This window comes from Schistocerca piceifrons, chromosome 11 (genome assembly GCF_021461385.2).
Source record: "Schistocerca piceifrons isolate TAMUIC-IGC-003096 chromosome 11, iqSchPice1.1, whole genome shotgun sequence".
Lineage (NCBI taxonomy): Eukaryota > Metazoa > Arthropoda > Insecta > Orthoptera > Acrididae > Schistocerca > Schistocerca piceifrons.
The window spans coordinates 102009902-102026952 of record NC_060148.1 but is presented as its reverse complement, the minus strand read 5'-3'; the positions used below and the strand labels follow the sequence as shown (position 1 = coordinate 102026952).

The window sequence follows — 17051 nt, the reverse complement described above, 5'->3', positions numbered from 1 at the left end:
ACCCCACACGTCCAGAATTACTACAGAGTGACTCCAGGAACACACTTCTGAGTTTAAACACTTCTGCTGGCCACTAAACCCTGACAGACGAACACTATTGGGCATTTCTGGGATGACTTGCAGCGTTTGTTCAGAAGAGGTCTGCACCCTCTCATACTCTCACGGATCTATGGACAGCCCACCAGGACTCATAGCGTCGGTTCCCTCCAGCAGTGCTTCACACATTCGTTGAGTCCACGCCACATCATACTGTGGCAGTAGTGTGTGCTCGCACGGGCCCTACACGATACTAGGCAGGTGTTCCAATTTCTCTGGCTCTTCAGTGTAGTCAGCGTGAAAAAAGGAGCAGCAATATTTTTCTTAAGGAGGTTCGAAATTAAGAAAGGCTACAGAAGAACTTTCAGTCAAATGAATACAGTCATTTCATTTATACAAGGGTTGGAATGTAAGTAGTAGCAACTACACTCCCGGAAATTGAAATAAGAACACCGTGAATTCATTGTCCCAGGAAGGGGAAACTTTATTGACACATTCCTGGGGTCAGATACATCACATGATCACACTGACAGAACCACAGGCACATAGACACAGGCAACAGAGCATGCACGATGTCGGCACTAGTACAGTGTATATCCACCTTTCGCAGCAATGAAGGCTGCTATTCTCCCATGGAGATGATCGTAGAGATGCTGGATGTAGTCCTGTGGAACGGCTTGCCATGCCATTTCCACCTGGCGCCTCAGTTGGACCAGCGTTCGTGCTGGACGTGCAGACCGCGTGAGACGACGCTTCATCCAGTCCCAAACATGCTCAATGGGGGACAGATCCGGAGATCTTGCTGGCCAGGTTAGTTGACTTACACCTTCTAGAGCACGTTGGGTGGCACGGGATACATGCGGACGTGCATTGTCCTGTTTGAACAGCAAGTTCCCTGCCGGTCTAGGAATGGTAGAACGATGGGTTCGATGACGGTTTGGATGTACCGTGCACTATTCAGTGTCCCCTCGACGATCACCAGTGGTGTACGGCCAGTGTAGGAGATCGCTCCCCACACCATGCTGCCGGCTGTTGGCCCTGTGTGCCTCGGTCGTATGCAGTCCTGATTGTGGCGCTCACCTGCACGGCGCCAAACACGCATACGACCATCATTGGCACCAAGGGAGAAGCGACTCTCATCGCTGAAGACGACACGTCTCCATTCGTCCCTCCATTCACGCCTGTCGCGACACCACTGGAGGCGGGCTGCACGATGTTGGGGCGTGAGCGGAAGACGGCCTAACGGTGTGCGGGACCGTATCCCAGCTTCATGGAGACGGTTGCGAATGGTCCTCGCCGATACCCCAGGAGCAACAGTGTCCCTAATTTGCTGGGAAGTGGCGGTGCGGTCCCCTACGGCACTGCGTAGGATCCAACGGTCTTGGCGTGCATCCGTGCGTCGCTGTGGACCCAGGTCGACGGGCACGTGCACCTTCCGCCGACCACTGGCGACAACATCGATGTACTGTGGAGACCTCACGCCCCACGTGTTGAGCAATTCGGCGGTACGTCCACCCGGCCTCCCGCATGCCCACTATACGCCCTCACTCAAAGTCCGTCAACTGCACATACGGTTCACGTCCACGCTGTCGCGGCATGCTACCAGTGTTAAAGACTGCGATGGAGCTCCGTATGCCACGGCAAACTGGCTGACACTGACGGCGGCGGTGCACAAATGCTGCGCAGCTAGCGCCATTCGACGGCCAACACCGCGGTTCCTGGTGTGTCCGCTGTGCCGTGCGTGTGATCATTGCTTGTACAGCCCTCTCGCAGTGTCCGGAGCAAGTATGGTGGGTCTGACACACCGGTGTCAATGTGTTCTTTTTTCCATTTCCATGAGTGTATTTATGCACAACCGATGCAAAAGAGTTACATGTTTTGCACCTGTTACTGTCCTTCAAATTAGTCACCAGCGTTGTGTAGAACCCGTTGCCAGCGATGTGGAAGGTGTAGTATACCGTTAGCAGAGCCTGCTCTGTTGATGGTGCGAATGGAGTGGTCTACTGCCGGTCGAATCTCTGGAATAGTTGCGAAGCGAATGCCACGAAGTGGTTCCTTCATCTTCGGAATCAAATCAAAGTGACCAGGACTTATGTCCGGGCAGTATGGCGGTTGCGGGCTCCTTCGCTGTTAACAATTAGGGGTACTTCATACAGTCCCCGTCTGAGTGGAGCGGTCTCACAATCAGTTGGCTGTAGGCGGTGGTAAGGAATGTCGTGAAAGCCGGAAAATCTGTTGTAGGCTCCTGTTATTTGAGAGTGACGACTCGTGTTACTTAGCAGACTGTAACTGCAGCGTTACAGCTATTCGGGGAACATACGATTGGAGATTGTTCTTCGATTCTCCTGAGCTACAAGTGAACTGATCGTAAGATTCCACACGATAAGTGCATGATGTAGTGTGAATATTGCCACTTATTTCATTTTGTAATTAATCAAAGAATGAGATCATCTGCGCTGCAGAGAGAGACATAAATTAAATTCTAGAACAGATCTGACTCGAAGATTCATTCTAACCGTACACCTTATATGGCTCTAACGTTGCTACTGTGCAGTTTATACTCGTTGCACAGAGCACATAGCAAATCAGTATGAAATACTTTACAGCAAGTAAAAACTTGTTGGCTACTTACGCTTATCAAATGATGAAGCGTGTATTTTTCAGTTCTCGTTGAAGTTTCGAATGTTGTTCCTAGGAATGTATTTCAGGTGTTTCATTCGAAAGAAAGGTTGTCTCTTGTTACTGAACAGTGTTTACTTGATAATACTTTGACATACCTACCTTCATCTTACTTTAGCTGCAGTTTTACTTCAGTTGTTATATAATGCAAAGAGGGTGCAAATGAGTGACTGTAGGATTAATTTTTTGTATCCTTTATTGAAGAAAAGAAAAAATGTGTAGTGAAACTATTTGAATTCTACTCCACAGACATTTGCTGGACTCCAGTCTGGGAGGCTGTGTCCTTCTCCCCACTGGCCTCAAACAGTTTCGCTGCTTCTCGCAGTGCAGCTGCCGTGACGTCGTGGTTCCAGCGTTCGGCCCTCTCCTGCGGTGTCAGCCCCTCCTGACCGATGGCACTCAGGTCAGCACCGAACCTCACCAGTAGCAGTGCCGTTTTTGTGTAGCCCCAGGTTGCGGCCAAGTGGAGAGGGGTGTCGTCATTCTCGTCCTTGGCGTCTACCACACTCTCCAGCAGAACCTTCAACGCCCCCAAACTCCCATTCTTTGCTGCCCAGTGTACTGGCGTCTGGCCTTCGTGGTCCTTCGCCTGCACATCCGCCCCGTTCTCCAGCAGATACTTCACCACCTCCAAGTGTCCGTACCTGGCCGCCCAGTGCAGTGGCGTCCGCCCTTCCTTGTCTCTCGCCCCCACATCCGCTCCGTACCTCAGCAGACACTGCACCACGTCCAAGTATCCGTCGATTGATGCAGGGTGAAGGGCTGTCCAGCCATACTTCTCTTCCTTCGCCTCCACGTTCGCCCCCAACTTCAGCAGCCTCTCCACCTCTTCCACTATCCCGTCATCTGCCATCTTGATCATCCAGCTGTTCATTTGAGAAAGCTCCCTGCACAAAACAGACACATTCTCATACTTTACTATAAACACACACATACATTATCAAGAAAACTATCAGATGCGAAACAGACAAGAATTAATGAAACGCTACTGTCTAGTTCTAAATTACCAATATAAAACATTCTGCCTTTATCTTATAGAATTCTGTGTCGCTTAAAGTACACATATATCATTGCATCCCTGTATGCATGTGCATTTCTCATTAAAAATCCGTGTTCTCAATCACTCAAGAAATTCTGTTGACACGTTTTCTCAGAGTCATACTTGACATTCACTTCCTTTCACCTTCAGATCTAAGAACTGACCTGCACTGAAACAGGTTCTTAATACCTCTATTACAGGTCCTTTGTGTGCAGCAAACGTTACTGAAACTAGCAAAGACACTAAACATATACAGCTGAGTATTTAAAACAGTTCCCTGACATCTTCATAGTTAATTTCGCAACTCAACCACACCAAATACAGGAACTTATTGTTTGACATGATGCACAGATACGTCTGCATAACACACTCAACCACATACACACATGCATCCACACACACACACACACACACACACACACACACACACACACACACACACACACACAATCCACTTGCAAGTAAATTCTTGTGCCTGCCATGTATCTGAAGGCGACTTCAAAACCTGTGGACTTACAGACTAAAGTAATGTCTCATGTAGGTTACAATAACAAAACTTCTTGTAAGTAAACCTTGGCTTTTCCAATACGCTGTATACGTAACACTACTGATGTGTGCACTGAGAAACAAACAATTCTGTTTTCATTGGTTCACCACAATGAACCTAGCACACAAAGTATATTGATGTACTGCAAACTGTGTTACTTGTGGGGAGAAGCAAAACTCAGCAACACCCATACAAAAGAAAAGCAAGAACATTCTGAGAAAAATAACGCCTCAGCTGTATCTAGAGAATGTCTCTATTGTGTCACCCGACTAGTTTCGGCGGCACGTTACCGCCATCCTCAGGGCCTACCACTGCCAAGAGGGTGTTTGATTTCCTTGGCGCATTTGCTGTGGGATCCTTATTGCCAAAAGATATGGGCTGGCTTTTATCATGTCTCTACTCGACAACGTCCTTTCCTCGGTCATAACAATCTAGTTATTCCTGAACTATGATTTTCTTACAGGAAATGTTCACTTCTGACACTTTGACACACACTATGTGATCAAAAGTATCCGGACACCAAAAAAAAAAAAAAACAACAAAGAATTGGGCGCTCCGCTGAACTCACGGACTTCGAACGTGGTCAGGTGATTGGGTGTCACTTGTCATACGTCTGTACGCGAGATTTCCACACTCCTAAACATCCCTAGGTCCACTGTTTCCGATGTGAAAGTGAAGTGGAAACGTGAAGGGACATACACAACACAAAAGCGTACAGGCCGACCTCGTCTATTGACTGACATACCGCTGACAGGTGAAGAAGGTCGTAACGTGTAATAGGCAGACATCTATCCAGACCATCACACAGGAATTCCAAACTGCATCAGGATCCACTGCAAGTACTGTGACAGACGCGAGGGGAGAAAACGTGGATTTCATGGTGGAGTGGCTGCTCATAAGCCACACATCACGCCGGTAAATGCCAAACGACGCCTTGCTTGTTGTAAGAAGCGTAAACATTGGACGATTAAACAGTGGAAAAACGTTGTTTGGAGTGACGAATCACGGTACACAATGTGGCGATCCGACGGCAGGGTGTGGCGAATACCCGGTCAACGTCATCCGCCGGCGTCGATACCTCTCCTCAGTGCAGCATTCCGTGATGAATGGGCTGCCATTCCCCGAGAATTCTTCCAGCACCTTATAGAACGTACGCTTGCGATAGTGGAAGCTGTCATCAAGGCTAAGGGTGGACCAACACCATACTGAATTCCAGCATTACCGGTGGAGGGTGCCACGAAGTTGTAAGTCATTTTCAGCCAGGTGTCCGGATACTTTTGATCACATAGTGTATCTTTTTTGGATTCCTACTAAACTTCCTCCTTGCTGATCACCAAGATGACTTCATCTGCATATTCGTCACATACCATCTTCATGTCGAGAAGCCAGAGTTCTCGAAATGTTTCGGGAATTGTCTCCATGTAAGTTGCATGTAATGTTGTGGAAGAAGAAATCCCTGTTGACTTGGACTCCTCAATAATAGTGTAAGTTTTCCACAGACATTGATTCTGGTGTCCTCATCCATTAGAATATAACAGAGGATGCCCATTCGTTAAATGCCATTTTGCTCACACACGTAATTAAAAACTGTGTTTAATTCAGTTACACACTTTGTACTGGTAATAAACATTAGGCGTACGGCTAACTGTGATTTTCAGACTGACGTGACATGGAGAATACACATGCCTGTACATTCTGTGAACTGCTCTGAGGTGCTCCTACCTGTAGCCATGGTGTGTGGCAGGGGGCTAGAATCTTCCTCAGCTGCGTTTTTAGCCAGGGGAGGTTCGAGAACATTTCTCCACGGCAGCGACACGTCGCTTGACGCCGGTCCTTCTCCCTCCGACAGTTGCTGGCTTTCCCTGGAATGTTGCTCCTGGTTTCCCCCGGCGCCCCTCTCGGACCCCGAGCGGCCATTGGGCCTCAAACTGCCCCTGGTGTTAGACTACTGTTTACTATGCGCTCTAAAATTTTGTAATCCGCCTTGAGTAATGTTGTCATTCCATAGTCTAGCAGTAATGTAAAGTAAATTCGTAAGGCACGATTGGCTGGGAGCCCCACAGCAAGAACTTTCAGCCTCCCTCGGACAAATCTCCACTATAGCTGCTCATACGATTCCAAAGGTTGTCCACCTGTGGCTAGCGGCTGTGGCCGAGCGGTTCTAGACGCTTCAGTCTGGAACCGCGCCTACAGTATGGTCACAAGTTCGAATCCTGCCTTGCGCATGGATGTGTGTGATGTCCTTAGGTTAGTTAAGTTTAAGTAGTTCTAAGTTCTAGGGGACTGATGACCTCAGATGTTAAGTCCCAAAGCGCTCGGGGCCATTTGAACCATTTTTGTCCACCTGTGCCTGCTGCTTTATTTGTTGCATATGATTGCAAGTACCTTCTTCCGCAGACCTGCCTCTTACGATAGCACCTTCTTCCTGGTGCTCTGTACTTGTCCCTGGATTCAGATGGTTGTTGTTGTTGTTGTTGTTGTTGTTGTTGTTGTTGTTATCTTCATTTCGAGGAATGCTTTTATGCAGCTGTCCATGCTATCCTATCCTGTGCGAGCCTCTTTGTCTCCGAATAACTACTGCAACCTACATCCTTCTGAATCTGCTTAATGTAGTCATCTCTTGGCCTCCATCTACGTTTTTTACCCCACCTTTCCCCCTACATTTCCCTCCAGTACTAAATTGGTGATCCCTTGGTGTCTAAAAACGTGTCCAATCAACCGGTCCCTCCTTTCATTCAAGTTGTGGCACAAATTTCTTGTCTCCTCAATTCTATTAAATACCTCCTCATTAGTTATGTCAATACCCATCTAATCTTCAGCATTCTTCTGTAGCACCACATTTAGAAAGCTGCTATTCTCTTTTTGTCTAAACTATTTATCGTCCATGTGTCACTTCCATACATGGCCACACTCCAAATACTTTCAGAAAGGACTTCCTGACACTTAAATCTGTACTCGATGTTAACAAATTGCTGTTGTTCAGAAACGCTTTCCTGTACTGGAAAACAGAGTCTGGAATACATCCAGCAAATTATTGAGGACAAGTTCTATGTGCTATTCTGAGATGAAGGGTTTGGCACAGGAGAGAATTTCGTGGTGGGTCGCACCAAATCATTCAGACGAGTGATGACTCCAACACACGGGTCTGTAATTCTGTCCTCAACACTGGCAAACACATGGTGGGGGCAGGGCGTGCTGGACGCAAGAGTTCGTCTACAGAGGCTGATATTCGCGCTCCTATTTGGTGCCTTATGCTTACGAGATGTTGAGGTTTAATGTCCTCCACTGCAATCGATAGAAGGTTGCCCTCGTGAGTCAGCACCTGATGGGGTGTTTGTGAAAGCTTGCAGCTATGTGGAGACGCTAACAAGTCATCTCTAGGGTGTCGTCTTGCGCACTCTAGGCTTACGCAGTATTCTTCCCTACAGCTAAAAGTTTCGCCGGGCCAGTACTTGGAGCCTGAGACACCAGAAATGAAAAATTGTAAACACGCTGCTGCCCTCTGTGATCTGTGCTGCAGTGTTCCTGGTGCAGGTTATAAGCGACACACGCAATACTTATGTTCATCTTCTCTTTATCAAGCATGATGGCTTTTGAAGGTTTCTCACTGTCAGCAGTAGCAGTGACAACAAACAACTTTAATGTGTATTTTGTGTAAACAGGTTTACAGTGATCTGTACATGTTGGAGAACGAGTCCTCAGCTCTAATCTGCCTGATTACAAACAGCCACTGTGTCTGATTCTGTGCTGGGCAGCCCACCCCAGTGACGAAATTATCCAATGTTCGCTTCGTCCAGAGGCTTCATCAGAAAACACAGATAACAAGTGGTTGTCTACATGGCATTTGAGATAATTAATCACTCTAAGTAAGGATACATGGCTTAAAGAGCATAAAAATTTTTAAAGCTGAAAAAAACTTGCCTCTTCCGTGACTTTTGCTAGCTAACTTACCTGCTAATAAATAAAGTTCAGTTCAGAGATACAGTGACCCAGTTATGCGAAGCTAGTGAATGCATTATGTGCTACCTGCAAATGCTTTTTGTAGTTGTCAATCAAGTCAAAATACCACTAAGGAACACAGTGGCAGACACTATAGGTAGTGAGACACATACGTGTATACACACATCGAATAAAGTTTTGCATCATCTCGATTCCGAGAGTTTCGGTACCTGTATAGAAAATTGGAATATAGATCAACATAAACATCATTTCCGCCCTTTTTATTCCTCATGAAAACCACACATTGCATGTTGTACCACCATACAGCGAGACCTTCAGAGGTGGTGGTCCAGATTGCTGTGCACAGTGGCCAGTACTGTGTCCTCTCCATTGGTGCATGCCTGTATTCGTCGTAGTATACTATCAACAAGTTCATCAAGGCACTGTCGGTCCAAATTGCCCCACTCCGCAACGGCGATTCGGCGTAGATCCCTCAGAGTGGTTGGTGGGACACGACACCACATCGTTCATAAATAGCCCTTTTCAATCTATCCCAGGCATGTACAATAGGGTTCAAGTCTGGAGAACATGCTGCGAGCGATGTCGTTCTCCTGATGGAAGTCATTCACAAGATGTGCACGATGGGGGCGCGAATTGTCGTCCATGAAGACGAATGCCTCGCCAATATGCTGCCAATATGGTTGCACTATCGGTGGTAGGACGGCATTCACGTATCGCACAGCCTTTACGGCGCCTTCCGTGAGCACCAGCGGCGTACGTCAGCCCCAAACAATGCCACCCCAAAACAGCAGCGAACATTCACCTTGCTGCACTCGCTGGGCAGTGTGTCTAAGGCGTTCAGTCTCGCCGGTTAGCATCCTAACACGTCTGCGACGATTGTCTGGTTGAAGGCATCTGCGGCACTCATCGGTGAAGAAACCGTGATGCCCATCCTGAGAGGTCCATTCGGCATCTGTACCGCGCTGCATGGTGTCTTGGTAGCAAAGATGGACCTCGCCATCGACGTCGGGAGTGAAGTTTCGCACAATGCAGCTTATTGGACACTGCTTGAGTCGTAACACGACGTCCTGCGGCTGCACGAAAAGCATTATTCAACATGGTGGCGGTGCTGTCTGTGATCCTCCGACCCACAATCCGTAGGTAGCGGTCATTCACTGCAGTAGTAGCCCTCGGGCGGCGTCACCGAGGCGTGTCATCGACAGTTCCGATCTCTCTGCATCTCCTACGTGTCTGAAGAACATCGCTTCGGTTCACTCCTAGACACCTGGACACTTCCCTTGTTGAGAGCCCTACCTGGCACGAAGTAACAATGCGGACGCGATCGAACCGCGGTATTGACCGTCTAGGCACGGTCGAACAACAGATAACACGAGCAGTGTAACTCATTCCTGGTGGAATGACTGGAACTGATCGGCTGTTGGACCCCCTCCGTCTAATAGCCGCTGCTCGTGCACGGTTTGGTCGGGTTTAGTGACATCTCTGAACATTCAAAGGGACTGTGTCTGAGATACAACATCACCAGTCAACATCTATCTTCAGGAGTTCTGGGAACTCGAGTGATGCGAAACTTTTTTGGTGTGTGTAGAACTGGGGAACACGCGTGAGTGCCTAAGCTCGTGCTTACCTTGCCTCGTCCTCCGTGAGTGCCAAGCTCTGCTGTATAACCATCAGCTGTAAGTGACCCTTTAACAGGTTAATAGCGTCAGCATCCGTGAGACCGGGGAAGGAGCCAGTCAGCGCACGCACAGCCCGGGCTGCCTCGAGACTGGGGACGGAGAGAGTCTGCGCAGGCGCTGCCTGGTCTCCCGTACCACTCGGTGTCGGGTGAGTCTGCTGTATAGCCATCAGCTGTAAGTGACCCTTCAAGAGGTTAATGGCGCCAGCGTCTGTGAGGCCGCGCACGGAGCCAGTCAGCGCACGCACGGCCTCGGCTGCTTGTAGACCGGGGACGGAGTGAGTCTGCACAGGCACCGCCTCAGCTGCCGCAACACTGGCTGTGGAGTCGCTCTGCGCAGGCGCAGTCTCGCCTCCCGTGACACTGGGTGTGGAGTGAGTCTGCACACGCGCTGCCTCAGCTGCCGCGTCCTCCATTTTCAGAGCTTGTGCCATCGGAGATGATCCTGAAACGTGACATCACCAACTGAGCAGCCCTTTGCCCTTAAACACCACACCTGGTACATTTAGGGGTCACAGGCAGATCTGTGGCAAGCATCAGTCAGGAAAGGTTGTTCACCACAAGTCAGGTACGACACCATGTGTCCTCGTAGTGTCACAATGGTGCCTCAGGTGAAAGCAACAACAACACAATTTTCCAAATTTCCTGAATTATTTCAGAGCCCTTGCTTCGCGAAACATACACTACTGGCCATTAAAATTGCTGCATCACGAAGGTGCCGTGCTACAGACGCGAAATTTAACCGGCAGGAACAGGATGCTGTGATGTGCAAATGATTAGCTTTTCAGAGCATTCACTCAAGGTTGGCGCCGGTGGCCACACCTACAACGTGCTGACATGAGGAAAGTTTCCAACCGATTTCTCATACACAAACAGCAGTTGACCGGCGTTGCCTGGTGAAACGTTGTTGTGATGCGTCGTGTAAGGAGGAGGAATCCGTACCATCACGTTTCCGACTTTGATAAAGGTCGGATTGTAGCCTATAGCGATTGCGATTTATCGTATCGCGACATTGCTGCTCGCGTTGGTCGAGATCCAATGACTGTTAGTAGAATATGGAATCGGTGGGTTCAGGAGGGTAATACGGAACGCCGTGCTGGATCCCAAAGGCCTCGCGTCACTAGCAGTCGAGATGACAGGCATCTTATCCACATGGCTGTAACGGATCGTGCAGCCACGTCTCGATCCCTGAGTCAAAAGATGAGGACGTTTGCAACACAACAACTATCTGCATTCTTCTCGAACATTTTTCATCGTAATTGTTTGAGGGTGAACTTTAGCTGTAAGTATTTTGCACCTTAAACACCAAATTTATAAATAACTTTCCATTTTCCTCTCGAACCCATCAATACTGCCTAACAAGTGATTAACCGCTTTTTTCATTTTATTTGTCTCTAACTCGTTCTTGTAGTAGTATACGCTAAGGCCAGCTTTACTTGCATATTTATTCAATAGTGAGAGAATACTTGTATATTCAGCTTTACTCACATAATCATCGTAAAATTTCTTCAAGTCGGTTTTTTTGTAGTATTCGCTGAGGTCAGCTTTGCTCACATTCTTATTAAGTAGTGTGAGAATACTTGTGTATTCAGGCTTGCCAAGAAGATTACTTAATTGCTTTTCTTGATATCTTTCGGTAACTACATCATGGCCATCTATAGGGTCTTTTACATTTACTAATCTCTTGCTTTTGAAGTCAATATAACCTTTCGTTACTTTAAAAACGATGTTTAATTCCTTTCGAAGTTGTACAGCCTCCCCTTCGATTTTTGAAGTTCATTCTCCCAAGTCAGCTTCATTAGCAGTCGATCTTAGCTGCTTATAAAATTGATTGATTTTTGAAGCTAATTCCTCCAAGTCAGCTTTACTAGCAGTCGATTCTACTTGCTTATCCATCTTCTCGTTGCTTTATTTTGTTCCCTAATATATCCGTTTATTATATCGAGAATTTTATCAAACGACCAGCCGTCTGTAAACAGCTTCAGAACCTGAAAACATAGGTGGCCACATATAAAGTGATGCAAATTTTGAATCCTCTCTGTATTGTAAAACAAGTTATCTTGACCTAGGTAGTTCACTAGCGCTTGTGGAATATCGCCACCGTTCGAGTCAAACACAAATTTTTCACTGCTATTTTTGAAGTAGCAATCCAGTGAGTGCCTACATGATCAGACGTGTCTAGGTTAACAATTCCTGCTTCAACTTTTGCTGATTTTTGCTGTAGTTAATTGATCGTAAAGACGCCTCTACAATTTGCAATTTTCAGTTTCTTTACTAATTTTTCTATGTCAAAGTTGGTTAGCAGATGACTATACTTTTGCATCATTTCTTTGACTTCTTTTTCTTTTAGGCATGATTTCATAGGCAAACTTGACCCTGCTTTTCTTTTCTCCATTTCTAGGTTGTGCCTCCCCTGTTCTGCGAACTCAGCATCTTCCTTCTGTTTTTAATGGACAGCGCTCGTAATTGCTCCGCACCAGCGGCCAACGATCCAATTCCGCCTAATGTAGCTAGAGTCGGTGACAAGAATCCGCCTTAGTGTTTACCTTCTTCTTTTGATTAGAGAGATTCGAGCGCGCACGGAGGCTTTCCGGCAGTCGTTCTTCCCGCGAACAATATGCGACTGGAACAAGAAATGGAGGTAATGACAGTGGCACGTAAAGTGCCCTCCGCCACACACCGTTGGGTGGTTTGCGGAGTATAAATGTAGATGTAGATGTAATAACGAGAGAGACTTGATAAGGAAGTGTATAACAGGGAATGGATGCACGTCGCCAGTACACAGATTTCAGTACAACTACGACAAGGAGAGTTTATATTTGTCCTTGTCCATAAACTACCTTGTTTAGAAATGTATCCTAATTATGAAGTACTGCAAAATGAATACTGTGATGGAGCAGACATAAATAAAGAACCAGCTAGATCCCCGCTGCTCGCGATCAGACAGTAGCACGGTGTGTGGCGGAGGATACTTGACACACCAAGGCCATCCTGCGCTCCGCGAATGTGCCAGACTCGCTGCTGTCCATGTCGCTTCCCTCCCGCCCTCTCCCCTCCCCCCCTCCATGACGTCAGCTCTTCGGGGAAGTCCCGGCTGGTTCTGACCTTGCTCACGAGCCACGCATTACCTCCCAACACTGTCCGACGCCAGCCTGCCGCCGAGATAAGAGACTTCCTCACAGCTAGCCGGCTTACAGCGAGGGTATTTACTGCAGAGTCTACAGCAAAACGCTAGGCTGCATCTACATACATAATAGTGGAAAACAGTACGAAAATTAACATTGTCGGTCGGAATAGTTGCACACAATGCATACACAATAGTGTGATAGCCAATGTACTGAGAAGTACAGCCAAGTAGAATCGCATTTGACGTCAGCAGTACAGTATGATATAATAAGACATCGACGGTCGACGTGGTAAAGGGTGGAACTCGGAGGGCAGAAGGGAAACAGACGTCATTAGTGCTTTTACACAGCCACTCGGAAAACATCACGCGATGAAAGAGCAAAAATTGGTTTGTGGGAGGAAATGGGACTGTCTAATCGCCAACTGCCAAGAAGCTGAATTATTCAAGGGCAGAAATCCATTACTTCGTTAGACTCGCACAGAATATGGACAGAATGGAAAATGTGGGTAAAGTAGAAAACTGTCTAAGGCATCGAAACACTTTTGCGCGGAGCAAGTGCCAAAAGCTGTTGTTATTCTCAACTTGTCGCTGATTTACAGTTGCCGGCAACTGCCAGACCTGTAGGACAAATTCTGTGAAACGACAAAAGTAGTGAGGCTGGTGGTTCAGGGCAAATCCTCTACATTCTGCGCCAAAGATGGCGCCTCCCGGAACCCTCAAATTTTTGGCTAAAAGATGGCGACCGCTTCTTTGCGGCCGCTTTCTTGCAAAAGTTCGGCACCTTCTAAACGGCAACTTTTTTGCAAAATGTTGGCGACTTTTATGTCGAGCATCTATTTTTTTGCAGCTACTTTTTTGCTAAATGTTGACACCTCCTTAAACCCGTAACTTTTTGCCGAAAAGGTAGCGGTGACCTATTTGGCGGCCACTTTTTTGCAAAATTGCGGCGACTTTATGACAGCCGTGTAAGTGGCAACTTTTTTGCAAAATATTGTCAAATTTTTATCGGCGAATTTTTAGCGGTCATTTTTTGACGAAACAGTGGCAGCCGCCTAAATGGTAACTTTTTTTACAAAATGTTGCCGACGCTTTTATCGGTCGCTTTTATGCGAGCACTTTTTTGCGCTCACTTTTTTGCAAAATTTTCGTGGCCACTTTTCTTCGGAAGCGACTTTTTCGTTAAAAACCGAAAGCCACTTTTTTTCGGAAGCAACTTTTCGTCAAAAATATAGCCATTTTTTTTTCGGAAGCGATTTGTCACTTATTTCTGCGGCGAATTTTTTGCAAAATTTTGGCGGGTATTTTCAGCAAAACGTTGGCGACTTTTTAACGCCCACTTTCTTGCGAACGCTTTTTGGGAGCCGCTTTTTCGATGCGATTTATACCCGCCGCCGGCGAGCGGCAGCAGCAGCATCGAATGGCGAGCTGTCCTGTATGAAAATTGAATTGCATAATTGAAATATTTTTTGTACATGTATATTTAATAAATATTTTGTATTGTAATAAATATATTATATTTAATATTTTGTATTGTAATAAATATATTATATTTAATATTTTGTATTGTAATAAATATATTATATTTAATATATTAAATATATTATATTTAATAAATATATTGTATTGCAATAAATATATTGTATATATTTAATAAATATATTGTATATGTATATTTAATAAAATTGCAACGAAAGGAAATGGATTGAATAAATATACTATGGATGAACTAAAAGATGAAGCGAAAAAAATAGGCTTAAAAGGTTAGCTGCAGCTGAGAAAACACCATCTTATTTACATTAATAATGCTCAAATGAATGAAAAACAACATGAAGAAGAACCTATTGAGCCAGCAACTTATTCAGATGATTAATCAAATGTGTAAATTTTTAAATCTGAACAATTATGCAACTTGTATTCAACAAATGAAACATACGTTACATTAATTGCTGATTATATCAAAAAAGAAAATCCATTCAAACGTGCCAGATGGAGAAATATATCAAGGTGGGGAAAACTGTCTGAAGATTTCATGAGAGATTTTCAAGACAAATTAGACTTGACTGAAACATCATATACTCAAGAAATGTCTGAAGATTTCATGAGAAAGTTTCAAGACAGATTAGACTGGCGTGCAGTATCTAGTAATATAACGCTGTCTGTAGATTTCATGGGAGAGTTTCAGGACAGATTGGACTGGAATCATATATCATACAATAAAACGTTGCCTGAAAATTTCATGTGCTAATTCGCAGATAGATTAAACTGGGAATATATGTCATTGCATCACGTATCAAAACATGAAATGCTGTCTCTAGATTTCATGAGAGAGTTAAAAGACAGATCAGACTGATTTCAAATATCAGCACATCAAAAACTGTCTGAAAATTTCAGGCGAGAATTCGCAGACAGATTAGACTGGGAATTTATGTCACTGCATCAAAAAAAGTCTGAAGATCTGAAGCGAGATTTCCAAGATATATTGTTCTGGAACGGTATATCGCTTTGTGAAAAGCTGTCTGAAGGTTTAGTAATGGAATTTCAGCATAAAGTAAACTGGGAAGTAATTTTAGAATTTCCAAATCTGTCTGAATCGTTCAAACAAAAGATGTTATGTCCATATGAAATACTGACCAAACAACCTGAAAATGACTGTTTTATATGCTTAACAAATGAAAGTGGTCAATTCGTGCGGACAAAACGCAAACACCTTTTTCATAAAGAATGCGTTGCCCGGTGGTTAGCGATGGAAAATAACTGTCCAATGTGCAGAATAGTTATGAAGAGAAATATTGAGTGAACATTTTCAGTGGATCGAGATCCATTAAAGAAACATATGCCTACAAGTTGTCACTAATTATTCCGTGCTTAAGATCATAAGTCAAACTCTTCTTGCCATATAATGATGTACGCTAAAGTGTCATCAAGAATAGGCGCATTAAAAGTGTCTGACAGTTTCATGTCTGTCTTTTGAGCAGTGACGATATTCTTGCGCCTGCTCATATTGATAATGTACATTGGATACGGATTAATGAGAGCGAATGCACTAATTTTAGCGCCATTACTCGATTTAGTTATTTTCTTGAAATCTATGAACGCACTGCATGCCTTCAGACAAGTGCCTGGAGGATTAATGTTCCACAGTTCTTCGGGAAATATATCGTCTCGGCCATTCTCGAGATAAATATTTTGCAGCTTAACATGACCACACAATGACGAGTCTGTGTCTTCGTTTCCTTTCCTTTTGGAAAACACAAAATACAGCATGTCAAAGTCCATAGAATTATAGTAATTTGTTGTATCCATTTCAAAATTTCTTTTGCCGCTGATTCCCGCTATTTCCTGCGATTGAAGGTCAAAAGCTGAAATAGGTGTTTTAGGTCGCTTAAGCATCTTTCAATTCCATTCCATAGTTTGCTTCGCGCTTTACAATAGGTGCTCGAATTTCTATATTCGTAATTGTTACTTTACCATGGTATGGTCGAGAATGTGAACAGTCAGTGCCATCATCCTTCTTTGAAAATCATCTATACAACGCGTCGCGAGGATGTGGACTTCCTACAAACGTTATCGTTGAATCTTTTCCACATGATTTCTTTGTAATCTTTAAAGAAACCTCCCAGCATTTTCAGCGGGTAAAGTACTTCATTTTCTTTTCTTTGCAACTTCCCGTTGTTAATGAAATTTCCCTCGAATCTTGTGCCATCGTCCAGAGAAGACGTTAGGTGGTTCAAGACTGTTGAAGAAGCGCCTGGAAGTTGTAGCCGGTAGATAATGTGTCCTCTTTTATTGGCAATTACGACACTCCATAGAAGACTTGAAAAATTGTCAGCTAGTTTCACATTCGATTTGCCCTCATAGGCAGGGTAATCTCAGCCGTCTTCATGTGTCGCATTAAATGTCATGTACAAGTAAGCACTATTATCAAACCAGCCGTCACCAACTTTGACGTCTATTTCTACGTCTGTGTTTGGCAAGTTCAAATTATTTT

General features: G+C 45.2%; 1 protein-coding gene across 1 annotated transcript in view; it reads right to left on the bottom strand.

Moving 5' to 3' along the window:
* Positions 1-2893: 2893 nt before the first annotated feature.
* The window catches only part of LOC124720174 (serine/threonine-protein phosphatase 6 regulatory ankyrin repeat subunit B-like), a 44600-nt gene continuing 30442 nt past the window's right edge, over positions 2894-17051 (bottom strand). The window contains exons 2-3 of the mRNA XM_047245500.1: positions 9886-10381; positions 2894-3602 (exon numbers count right to left, since the gene is read on the bottom strand). Of these exons, the coding sequence (XP_047101456.1) occupies positions 2954-3602; positions 9886-10370 (1134 nt within the window). The 5' untranslated portion in view covers positions 10371-10381 and the 3' untranslated portion in view covers positions 2894-2953. The remainder of the gene's footprint in view (positions 3603-9885; positions 10382-17051) is intronic.